At 41.2% G+C, this 12,620-nt stretch overlaps 1 protein-coding gene across 2 annotated transcripts in view; it reads right to left on the reverse strand.

Annotated features, from left to right (window-relative positions):
* Positions 1–10,089, reverse strand: part of mef2b (myocyte enhancer factor 2b) — a 27,938-nt gene extending 17,849 nt beyond the window's left edge. Inside the window, exons 1-3 of one of the 2 annotated variants that reach the window (XM_063200006.1) lie at positions 10,011–10,089; positions 5,207–5,280; positions 3,406–3,609 (exon numbers count right to left, since the gene is read on the reverse strand). In XM_063200006.1, coding sequence (XP_063056076.1) covers positions 3,406–3,609; positions 5,207–5,260 — 258 coding nt within the window. In that variant the 5' untranslated portion in view covers positions 5,261–5,280; positions 10,011–10,089. Of the gene's footprint in view, positions 1–3,405; positions 3,610–5,206; positions 5,285–10,010 lie in introns of both variants that reach the window. The other variant, XM_063200005.1, reaches the window with a different exon arrangement.
* Between the last annotated feature and the right edge of the window lie 2,531 nt (positions 10,090–12,620).

The raw sequence follows: 12,620 nt of genomic DNA on the forward strand, positions 1-12,620 counted from the left end.
ACACACACACACACACACACATTACATTACACTTAGCTGATGCTTTTTACCCAAAGCGACTAACAGATATTTTAAATACAGTCCCTGGTCTGGAACAGTATGGGGTTAGGTGCCTTTGTTCAAGGATACTTCAGTCATAGAGTGCATTAGGGAGTGTAAGGGTGGGATTCGAACCTGAGACCCTCTAATCTAAATTCCATCTCCCTAACCATTAGGACATGCCTGCCCACATATGCAAAGACACACACAATTTAGAAAATTAGCAACATTTCTATTTTTATAACATTTCTAATTGATATCTTCTCTTCTTTTTAACTTTCTGGTCCTGTGTATGTGTTTGTGTGTATGTCATCTATTTTTGTACACATTGTATGTGTGATACTGCTGCGACACTTGAATTTCCCCATTATGGAATAATTAAGGGCAAAAAACAGGTGTCAATATTTCAATGTTAACCAAAATGAATCCAGTTAAAAGTACTATTTGCAACAGTCAGGAGAGCCAAATTACTCCAACAGTGTGGTCAAAAGTCAGTGTAAAATTCTGCTGGTGGCCAGTGTAATTTCAACTGTACAGCTCTCAATAGTTAGTTACACAATATTGAGTAGAATTAACTCTGAAACTTTTACACTGACCAAAGAGTTAGTTTATAACTGTTTGTTACTGGTACCAAATACTATCTGAAAATGAGTAAATTTAAACTCATTAAGAATGGTGTTAACTCTTGTATTTTTACGGTGTGAATATGAAGTCTAAAAATACATTTTCCCCCGGCATCATCCCTGGTCACTGGGACACACCGGACAATAACAACCACACCACACAGCACGTGCAACTCACTTCCCACTGGTATGGAAGTTTATCCAGTTTGTTTTAAACAAACCTAAAGATCAGAGAATGGGTCCAAAAATAGGCCACCTGTGTCTAAATAAAGAATGGGCCCTATAGTAGCCCCTTAATGCACGCCGTACCTCCTGTGGCACGCTGCAATAGACATTGAAAGTTAACTACTATAGTACTACAGTACACTACTATGACAGCGCATGGGGCCTTTAGTATTACATTGCGACTTGGTCATTGCCATCCTGGTAACAGCAAATGCATTATGCCGGGGATAAGGCAGCCCTTCATAATTGTCATAGTTATAAGTACTTATTATATGGTGTGACGTCATCGGTCGAATGCTCCATTCATTTCAATGGGGCTCCCCAACGTTCGCACGTCTGTTATTTTTCGATAACGGACGGGTTGGTCTATATCAGACCGCTGTCAATGGCAACAAGACTTTTCACTGCTAAAGCGACTTTCAACAAGACTCTAATCAGCTGCTGTGATAGACAACACCTGTTGTCCTGGCTACCTAGCTGTTGCCTAGCGGTGTTCCACAACGGCACCGTTTTGTTTTGCGCAGCAACAATCTTTTGACATGAAAAACTATAATAAACTTAACATTACATAGGCCTAAAGAAATGTCCCCGCCATGTGTGAATCATTCAAGTATATCCATATAATAAGCGGGTTAACGTTCGGCGAGTCGGTCGCGTTGTGGAATTGCACAATTCCGCTCCGCGTCGGGGTCTAAAGATTCTCTCTGTCGTGCTGCTATTCCACGGTAGCGACCTTCTCACCGAACGTTAACCCTTACTTAATTACACTGGTCAGTGTGATACGCCTTCATAAGGACACAGTGACAGTTTGCCGCTAGCTATTTGATTACCACACAGGATTCGCCTTCTATTTTCTATCACTACATCCTACTTCATAGACACAGTAAGAGCATGTACAGTGATGTTTGGCAAATGGTAAAAGTGGGTTTGCACTGAGGAAGGTCTGGTGACCGAAAATGTTTTGCACTTTTGGGTAGCACCTTGATCACTTGTACATATGTAAAGCAATAAATTAACTATTGCATCGGCTCCTGGTGTGCGAGTTCTACTCTTTGCTTCTGCAAATGGTACAAAGAAATCACAAACAGCAAATGCACAGTAAAACAATATGCAGTGCTAACTCAACACTTAGGGTCAATTTAACAGTTGCATTTGGTCCCAGAGTACTCTCTAAGAGTTGAATTAACACTGCATTTTTCACTGTGTGTGTCTTAAGATGTTTCAGGGTTTCCGATAAAAACTGTAAGCCTAAGGTGCTGTGGTTCAGTGCGCTAAATACGCACAGAGACACCGCACAGTATGAGGGCAACATTGCTCATGGGGACCCAGGTTCGAATCCGGCCAGGGACATTTCCCAACCCTGCCCCATCTCTCTCTCCTACTCCTTTCCTGTCCACTCCATTTCCATTCTTTGCAGTTGCCCCGGTCTCCCTTCTTGGGTAAGCATATCCAAGGGGGCCCAAAATATACACACACTTTAAACCATTGTCAAGTAGATGTTAATCTTAATTGATTTACATTTCATACTGTAATAGAACTTACAGACGTCCTCTAATTGGTTTTTTTCACGGCCTATTCTCAAACTAATGTTCCAAGACCTGCAGACGTGGAAAGTTAATGCACAAACATAACATTAACATTTAACATTACAGACCACAAATTATCATGGGACAGTTGTGCTTTTTAACAGTGTGCAAGAACACTTAGCTTAGGTGAAGCTCATGACACAAACCAAAGCACACAACCAAAAGAACACCAGAATGGTTGGAAAAGAAAACAAACACTGTTCTAAAATGACAAGCAATGAATCCAGATGTAAATCCAGTTGCAAATCTTGTGAATGTGAAATCTGTCATTAGGAGAAAGAATCCTGGACATGTTCAAAGGAAGAGTGGGGGAAAATACAACAAGAGAAGAGACAGAAGAAGTAGGCTATAAGAAATCTTCTGAGGCTCTCATTGCTGTCTAAGGGTGTGCAACTCAACATTAAGGAGGGGTGCCAAAAGCAACCTAAGGCAGGGGGGCATGGTGTACCTCCAGGGGGGCATGATGTCCCTCCAAGATGTCTATGCTGGTTTGGCTCTCGCTACTTTGAGCAGCACCTTGTTTATGTCGGTGGTGGTGGTAGTGTGTGTGTGTGTGTGTGTGTGTGTGTGTGTGTGTGTGTGTGTGTGTGTGTGTGTGTGTGTGTGTGTGTGTGTGTGTGTGTGTGTGTGTGTGTGTGTGTGTGTGTGTGTGTGTGTGTGTGTGTGTGCGTGTATGTATGTACTGTATGTATGTGTGTGTGTGTGGTACTCCTCCTCTCTCCTCACCTCCAGGATGTCAGTGTGTGAGTGTGTGTGTGTGCATGTGTGTGTGTGTGTGTGTGTGTGTGTGTGCGTGTGTGTGTGTGTGTGTGTGTGTGTGTGTGTGTGTGTGCATGTGTGTGTGTGTGCATGTGTGTGTGTGTGTGTGTGTGTGTGTGTGTGTGTGTGTGTGTGTGTGTGTGTGTGTGTGTGTGTGTTACTGCTCTCCTCACCTCCAGGATGTCTGTGTTGGTTCGGCTCTCGTGCGGCTCGCTGTACTCCGTGTATTTCAGCAGCACCTTGTCCATGTCGGTGCTCGCGTACTGGAAGAGGCGGTTGGTGCTGTTGAAGATGATCAGGGCGATCTCACAGTCGCACAGGACGCTCAGCTCGTACGCCTTCTTCATCAGACCAAACTTGCGCTTGGTGAACGTCACCTATACCGTACCAGTACCAGACGAGATCACAAAATGTATTTATTCAATACTTTATCCGTTTATTTAAAGGTACACTGTGCAAGATTTTTAGTTGTTTATTTCCAGAATTCATGCTACCCATTCACTAATGTTAGCCTGCCTTTTTCATGAATGCTTACCACCACCATCAAATTAAGTATTCATTATGACTGGAAAAATTGCACTTTTCATACATTCAATTTGAATTTCCAGAAATAGACATTTTTAGCTGCAAAAATTACTGTACTTGGGCCTTACTAGAAAATATGAGTTTATTACTTAGTAAACTTTCATGAAAAGATCAAATTTGACAATAGGCAACCCAGTTTCAATGAGCAGCATAGCTGCAGTACCTTTTTCGACCATTTTTTCGACCTGCACAGTGTACCTTTAAGTGTTTGGTAGTTATTATTATGGACCAATGGACATAGAACCGAACAGCTAAAAACTGTCAAAATGAGTTGTCAATACATTATTTATTTCCACAATAAATTGTCTGTATACTGTAGCTAAAACTACACAGTGACCGCCTCAGAGTGTTTGTTGATTTACTGTAACACCTTCCAGAGTGTCAGACTACTCTCTAAGTGTTGAATGCCCACCAAGGATGTAAATAAATAGTGACGACTACAAGATTTGAGTCACAGTTAATGCTTTTCTTAATTTAAATACGAGATTATTTCTTTATAGTCTATAAATAATATTTGTTTATAGCTTGATTTAACACCTTCCCGAGTGTTTGGTCCCAGACTACTCTCTAAGTGTTGAATTATTAACACTGTAGTTTTTTTTACTGTCTACAGTTCAAGACGAGACCACATCACGCTCACACTTAGCACACTGAGGCACAGACACCCACCGCCTGAAACACAGACCGCTGGCTGAGGCACAGACACCCCGCCTGAGATGCAGACCGCTGCCTGGACTGATAAGCACGCAGGCGGTCACCGTGTGGTTTCAGCTACGCAAACAGTTTGCAGAGGAAATAATGAATTAACAACTCATTTTCACAAATAACATTTTGTTAGCTGATGGGTCCATAATAATTACAGAATAAGCAAATACCTAAATTAAACTGATTAAGTATTGAAATAATGCATTTACATTTCTTGTTTAAATTAATGTGGAAATTATAAAGAAAAAATGTTAAGAACATACTCTGATTGAAGTAATAGCAGAAACTAATAGAAAACAAGTACGTGACAAAGGATGCAGCACAGCACATATGTAACAATTAGTATGCAGTACAGTACATAGTATGCAACATTTAGTACCTGCAGCACAGTACATAGTATGTAACATTGGTAACACTTTATTTTAGGGATACATCTATTAGCACTAATACATACAATGTGTCTGTATAAGTAACTTGTAAGGCATGTACAAAGCAAAATCAAACAAATGTCTTGTTCATGCACAATAAGGGATGTATTACCAATTTAACCTCAGTAAGGACCTAATCGGCCTTAGTGTTTGCTCAGTACATGCCTTACAAGTTACTTATGCAGGCATTAACATTGCATATATCAGTGCGAATAGATGTATCCCTAAAATAAAGTGTTACCGTAACATTTAGTACCTGTCGGTTCCGCTGGTCCATGATGCGAGATATCTGTATTTTCTTTCTCCCCATAGCTGTGGCTTTTGGTCAGTCTGTCTGTAACAAGAGGAGTGATGTGAAATGTATTTATTTCTCAAGGGGAAAAGAACATTCACATTATTTGGGTTGCAATGCCAATTGGTTGATTTCTTTACTTAACCCCTTAGCGCAGAGCCTATGTTATAACCTTAGTGTCTGTCACCAAAATTGTAATGGCTATGTCTCAATCTGTTAAGGCTCTCGGTAATGTCATAGCAATGTTGTTATGATGTGGTTGAGTATTTTCAGCAAATAGTGAATAGGCCCGCCACCGACCCCATCTGCACAAAGAGGCAACTAAAGTGTGGCAATGAAGTGGCACAAAAGAATCCATGTCAGTTGGATTACCAAAGAGACTAATTATGACATCCAACTACTGAAGCTACAGTACAATGAGAAATTCAACTTTTATGTTGTCTGAGACTACCCCACCCCCAGGGCCTATATTTTTAACCTGAAGAGGTTGTTCAGTTCTTTTGTTAGTCCTTGCTCACCCTTACACCCCCACAGTGTCAGTTATCCCAGGAACAATTTTCTTTCCCGGAAGTTATAGTTAAAAATATGCCATCTCCATTTAAAGGTAGAAAACTGTAGTCTGTAAGCCATGTTGTGTGAGTGACCGACTTTTTTTGTTGTTGCTTGGAAACTCCAGTACTGTACACCCCCTTGTCTCTCATGGGCTGAACTGAACGCAAACAATTTGGGCTAGCCACAGGCACATAAGTCGTTTCCTTTTTTCTATACTATGTATAGAAAGTAATGCCAGTTACTGTACAGTTCATCCAAGTCAATGAAACATGAATTGCTCATGTTTATCTGAAAACTCTAATCCTCACAATTGAACAATTAGCTAGTATCAGCTGGCCAACATATTTCAAGTCTTTAAACTTCTCCCATTAAAACCACAAGAAACATTTCACATTACTGAATTACTAAAATATGACTAAAATCAAACTGCAAATGAGGCAAATTACTGCCACATAAAATGACTGAACACTCGTAAAATGGCCACCTTATCACGATGCCTTTTTAATAAGCTATATGGCAGCCCACATGAAATACCAACAGAGTTTTCACTCATATTCTTGTGTGGGGTGAAAGCTCTGCTGTTTCTGACGTGAGCGTCCCGTGGGGCTTGTTTCACCACCGCCACCACTGCCACCAATCGCTATTTCTCTTATACTGGACATGTATGACTTCCACCCCTCCCCCTCTATAAATAGCATCAAACCCGCATGGCGAGCGCAGCGGATATGGTGCCTGCGATTCCCACGACCCGGAGAGTGCCCGCTGCCCGCCACTACTCTACTACTCCGCCAACCCAGCCCAGCCGACCCAGCCGGGCCTTGGCACACACACAGCAGTCGGAATGGAGGGAGGGAGGGAGACAGCCAGGAATCCACCTCTCGGACTAATATTGCCTTATAAAGTATATTTCAATCTGGAGCCTTCAACTACGTCACGACTCAGGTGATAGTGTCCGAGAGTGTTCCACAACAGACGTTGACAAGCCAAATAATGTGTAAATATGCTCAGAGAGAGTACCTGAGAGAGTGACAAAATGGCCAGTCTAGACAGTGGGCACCCAAAACTCGACATCTCTCTTCTCTCATTCCTTCCACTCATCATTGTACACACAGTATCTAGTTACCAGTTGTTTGCCAACTTAAACTTTCACAAATCAGCAGGAAGACGTCCAAACAGCATATTATTTTTAGAGCAACAGGGCTAAAAATTGTGAGTGCTGATCGTTTCAGGTCAAATATGTGTAGCTGACCATTTTGTCAACCAACTGTATGCATACTCAACATCTTGCACCACTACACATGGCAAAAGCAACCATCTAAGATATGTTCTTGAGAAGCCATTGCAGTAGGGTCACCACCTTAATACTCTTAACATATGGCCACTGTTAACCAGAAAGGAAATCAAGTTGTATTGTATAACTAAAGACTGTAGTGTTGGAGTAATGTAGTGCTATGGTATTTAAGTCTTTTCAATAACTATTACAGAGCTCCCCTGTTCACACGGTACACATGGCGAGGCAAGGCTTGTCATAATCATTGTCAGCATGGGTGGACAATTTGCTACAGTGGAATATTTAAGGGAACTGGAACTGAATGTCTACACACGGCTGCAGTCTGCATCAGGCAACACTGTCAGCTATGTATGTGCCGCGTGTTGCCTTTTGACGGCATGTACGGTAGCGCCACGGACCACCACGCACCACGGGCCTCGGGCCTATACTACAAAGCTGGTTCAGGAGTAAACCAGGTTAAGTGAAGAGGTAAATCACCTAATAGAAAAGCCTGGTGTGCTCATTTTCGTTTTCTTTTTTTAACCCCTTAAGACACGGCTTTATAAATAAACTGTTACCAGAATGGCAATGACCAAGTCCCGTGCACTGTCATAGTAGTGTAGTACTATAGTAAACTTTCAATGTCTATTACAGCGTGCCAGGAGGTACGGCGTGCATTAAGGTGCTACGAAAATGAGGACTCCAGGCTCTTCTATTAGATGATTTACCGCTTAACTTAAACTGATTTTTACACCTGAATCAGCTTTGTAGTAAAAGCCCCTGATCCCTTAGAGAGACACTGACTTCCTCTCCTGCTCTTCTGGAGGCCTGGGCCGGTGGAAAAGAGAGGACACAAACAAAGAGCAGACATAGGAAAGGCATCGGGAAATAGCCTTGGCTACAAATACTATGATGGTTTCTATTAGGTTGTTACACAACATACATGCTGTGTACAGTATGTGTCCCTCTAAAGTAAAGTTAAGTTAAGTAAACTAAACTAACATCCAATCCACCACCAACTCTGACAGAGTCAACTTTTTACTCCCCCCACCTTCTCTCCATCCATCTCACCCAGGACCCAGGACCCAGGATCTCTCTCTTTCTCCTCTCTCTCTCTCTCTCTCTCTCTCTCTCTCTCTCTCTCTCTCTCTCTCCTGGGAGTATGTTGGAAGAGTCAGCTAATTACCCAGGGCCAAGCGGGGGGAGAGGAGAGGAGAGGAGAGGAGAGACTCTGACAACACCGTTTCGTCATACGGTCTGAATCTACTGTAAGGTGTTACCATAGCGGAGGGGAAAGAATACAATACATCCGAGGGGAAAATGTGTTCATGAAATACGGTCTTATGAAATAGTACAAGTATGTAGTGTGCAGTTGGTATGTACTGCAATTTCATGTGTCTGCATTATTAGCCTAAATGTTTAGCTATTTATTATAGTAGGCCTATAATATTGATTTTGAATCTTTATGTGTTAATATTCTTCACATCAACTCCAACTATTAACTGACTTACTATTAACACATTTTTGTGCACATAATATTAAAATACCGTTTTGTCACTGTCTTCAGAGTGATGCTGAAAACATTTAGTGGTGGCGAAACATTGTGATTGACTTACGGTAATTATGATTTACCTCATATACAGCATAGTCTCAAGTGCATTTATAGTGAAATATTAAACAGTCGTTAACACTTTACAGTATGCTCTATCATGATTGGATCACTGAGGCCTTCACTTTGAGGACTGTTTAAATGAAAATCTGTAGGCTATATGAAATGGGAGACCAGGTTTCAGAAGATTGACTAAAATAGAAAGTCAGGCTGTAATTTGCATCTTGATGTCCACAACTCCAAAACTGAGTCAAACTTGCTCACAAAGTACACACACAGACTAACTGTCTGTTGAAGCATGTCTCCAACTGTAAAATATGCGACCTTGATAACTAAAGAGGTGTCGCGTAGGCTATAAGGTAAATGGGTCAGTGTGGAAATTATGGGCTAAATAAATGCATAAAATGAAAGTTGAATCTAACAGAATTTTTACCACAACCACAATGTTTATAGCCAACAGATAGGCCGGATTTAGAAACATGTAAGATGTCTTGTGACTTGTAATTTGTTCTAATGACAAGAGCATATGGCTTAAATTGAATTGAAAATTAGTAGAGTAGAGAAGAGTTGAGTAACTTTATTGACACCTTAATTTCCCCCCGGGGATCAATAAAGTTACTCTACTCTAAACTGCTAATTTTCTGGCCCAATTCATGAAACAAAAGAGCCAAGCTATAGGAGAAATTCAGTTTAACAATACTATAGAAGGATGGTCTAAAATGCATAATAGCACAAAGGGCACAAATAAAACCAACATGAACAATCCAAAATTAAACCACCCTTGAAAACCCATTCGGCTAAATGGAATATGAATGAACCTGAAGTGACTATATTTGTTTACTTCACATTTATGTGATCAAGATAATCAAACAAGTGAAAAAAGTACAACTAGCCTACACTCTTCTCAAAAAGATATGCATTACAATTCCAACATAATATTGCTGCTCTTTAATAGTCCACAATGATGCATAACGTATACTGCCACAGGCATAATTATTACACATTTGCGCAGCCTTAAAAAAACCCAAACATAAATCTGTTCAAGCCAAGTATAGCCTAGTGTGGCCTAGTCATAGTTGAAAAAATAGCTCACAAATCCTGATAAGTTAATGATCATACTACATCTGCATTTGAAACAGTATCGTGTTCAATACCTCTCCGTATTCCAGTGTCTCTTACAGCTGTGTTTTGTTTGTTCACCTGTCGCTGGCCTCCCAGCTGTAGGCTACTCTAAACATAGCCAGCATCCCGAGCCTGGATTTGGATATCGGCTGCGAGACTCTGTCAAGTTAACCAGATAACCTACTATAATTACCCGGAGTATTTAAATATGTTACCTTAAGATGTCTTGAGAGTGGAGTGCTGTGGTCTCTTCGTTGTGATACGAAAGCTTGGCAGATCGGGGTTCATTCTCCAGATGCGCTTACAGTAGCCATCCGTCTATTTGTAAATGGAAAAGGAACGCCCACCCGGCTGTGCCATTGGTGTAGCACGGTACTACTGGAGGGCGCTTTCTACGCCTATTTTGAACAAGGCCTCAAAAGCGTGGCGTGTGCCAGTGAATGAAAACTGTCATGCTAACGCTTTAAATAGCCTTTCGTCGGGAGACTTGGCATATGTGATTGCCATGTCTTTGACGCTATTGTTAGGTTTGATATTTTTGTTGCTTCACGTTTTTTTCCCTCTCCTCGCTCAGACGCTCTTGAGCAACTTGTTCCAATAGCCTAAATTAAAATAATTTCAGTCCCTTCATATGTTGCCTTGATATCAAGCTGATTTAATATTGAGGGGCTCTCAAAAAATGTTTATTATTGAGTTTAATTGTGTTTTGACGAAATGATGAAGTGTGCGGCAAAGGGAGACACAAGCAACTATGTGCTGTCAGGAAACTAATTGTAACTTTATTTAGTCTCCTGAAACCTTAACATCTCACTTGTCACCAGCATGCATCTTCTCCAGATATAATCTGCCTCAGAAAAATGTACTTTGAAGCCACATTAGCCTGTGGGGGTGAGAGGTGACTAGTGACGGTGGCTTTATTTAGTTTCTTGCAGAATTTGCTGTGAAGCCGTCATGTTGTCCACAGTCGGACATTAACAAGGCTTCACTTTGTTAAATGATAAACCAAACCAACAAAAAACAGTAAGCCTCGGCCATTTACTAAGACGTACAGTAGCCTACATGACCTTACGTGTGGAGTAGAGTCCTACAGTCTTCGTGAGGCGTTTGTCGATATGTGTATATTTAGAAGGGCTATATCCATCCCTACAGGCTCTTAATTTGGCATACTGTCTCCATGAAGAGAACCCAGATGATCACACCATCATTCAGTATGCATAGCGTAGGAACACTGGAGGTGCTTATTCAAGTGGGCCTAATAGAGTTATTTAGTCAAATGACCCCTATGACCTTTGGGGGTTCCGCATCGCCTGCTGCTTTGGGGCTACCCTTGGCTGATGTCAGGTGAAACGAATTGACTACCAGCTTAAAAAAAATGACATTACTATCTGCCTTGTTTTAGATTCCAAACAAAACAATAATATGGCGGATTTCTACTTATTGATGTGTTAGAAGAGGATCACCTCCTTGAGATGGTGTGCACAGGAATTCTGCCCTACAAAGGAGAAGTGCAGTGACTAGCCTACAGATTTTGTCAAGATATAGACTGAAAATCGTCTGCATTACACTTACTGTAATTACACCTCATTACACATCTTGTGACAAAGTATATGGCCCAAATATGTCCCGGTTTAGAGATATTGCTGTCAAATTTGCAGTGACTATGAAATCCAGTCTAATACAAAGGCTTTGAAGCCATCCTCAGTCTCAGTGTTATTTTTCCGAGTGAGAAGTCTGCACACTTAGAATCCTTTTTATTGTGTTTTATTTTTTCATGGCAGGGAACGTTTCGACCTCAACAGTCTTCTTCAGATTCTCCCTCTCCTTCAACTCAGTTTCAATGTTGGCATGGTTACTGTAGTTTGCCTTTGTAGGGCAGTATTGCTTTATTCTGTAGATCAATGTCTTCACCTTTCGACAGCTGATCCTTGCGCATGACTGCTGATATCAGGATGTAAAATACCTCATTTAGCAGCTGTTTACACATGCAGTACATAGTTATTTTTGGAAAGGCATGATTTTGGCCTCTTGTTTACACATAAATGGTGCTTTAGAACACCCTTTTTAAAAAACATCCCATTTAGGGGACACGCACCTATCACAATGTTTTTATTTGTATCCACCTGTTGTGTTTATACATAAATGGATAAAATATATAAAATGTGTGCATATATAAAATATGTGCATTTAAAAAAATTCGCAAATGTGTAACCAGTGCCTTACAGTCGGCACTTTTGAGTATTTAATGGAGCTATTTGTGTAAATAGGCCTACTGTAAATAGGCCTACTGTTCACTGAATCAGCCTGCACCATGCACTGATTTGGCCTACTACACTACAGCCTATTGCTATCAATATTACCGTAAGAGAATCTAGAGATGGGGTATTCAATTAAATGTCAACGAGGGCCAGTTTTTCAAATTCCTCCCAGTAAAGGGGGCGAAATTTCCGTATTTATTATGGCTGCCGACTGTCAATGAAAAAAATACGGGACACTTCATTGAGGTGGGTCGTCAGGGGGTCCTCAACCAGAAAGTTTTGCATTTCCTAGATGTAATTTCCTGCATTTTAACGTCCCGTGTCCCATTTCAGCTTGATACGGAACCAATACTTCTATCTCTAAATTCCAAAAAACAATTCCATATTTCAAGGGGCCAGAGCCTTGCCGTCCGAGGGCCGCACCTGGCCCCAGGGCCGCCATTTGAATAGCCCTGATCTACAGTATTCAAAGTAGCTTCCCTGTGGACAACCACTGTCCAGGTGCTGGTGATGTGCAGTAAAAGTAATCTAAGTAAAGGAAGGAAGACCGTCCACTGGTAGGCCTATTCT

This window comes from Engraulis encrasicolus, chromosome 6 (assembly GCF_034702125.1).
Source record: "Engraulis encrasicolus isolate BLACKSEA-1 chromosome 6, IST_EnEncr_1.0, whole genome shotgun sequence".
NCBI classification, from domain to species: domain Eukaryota; kingdom Metazoa; phylum Chordata; class Actinopteri; order Clupeiformes; family Engraulidae; genus Engraulis; species Engraulis encrasicolus.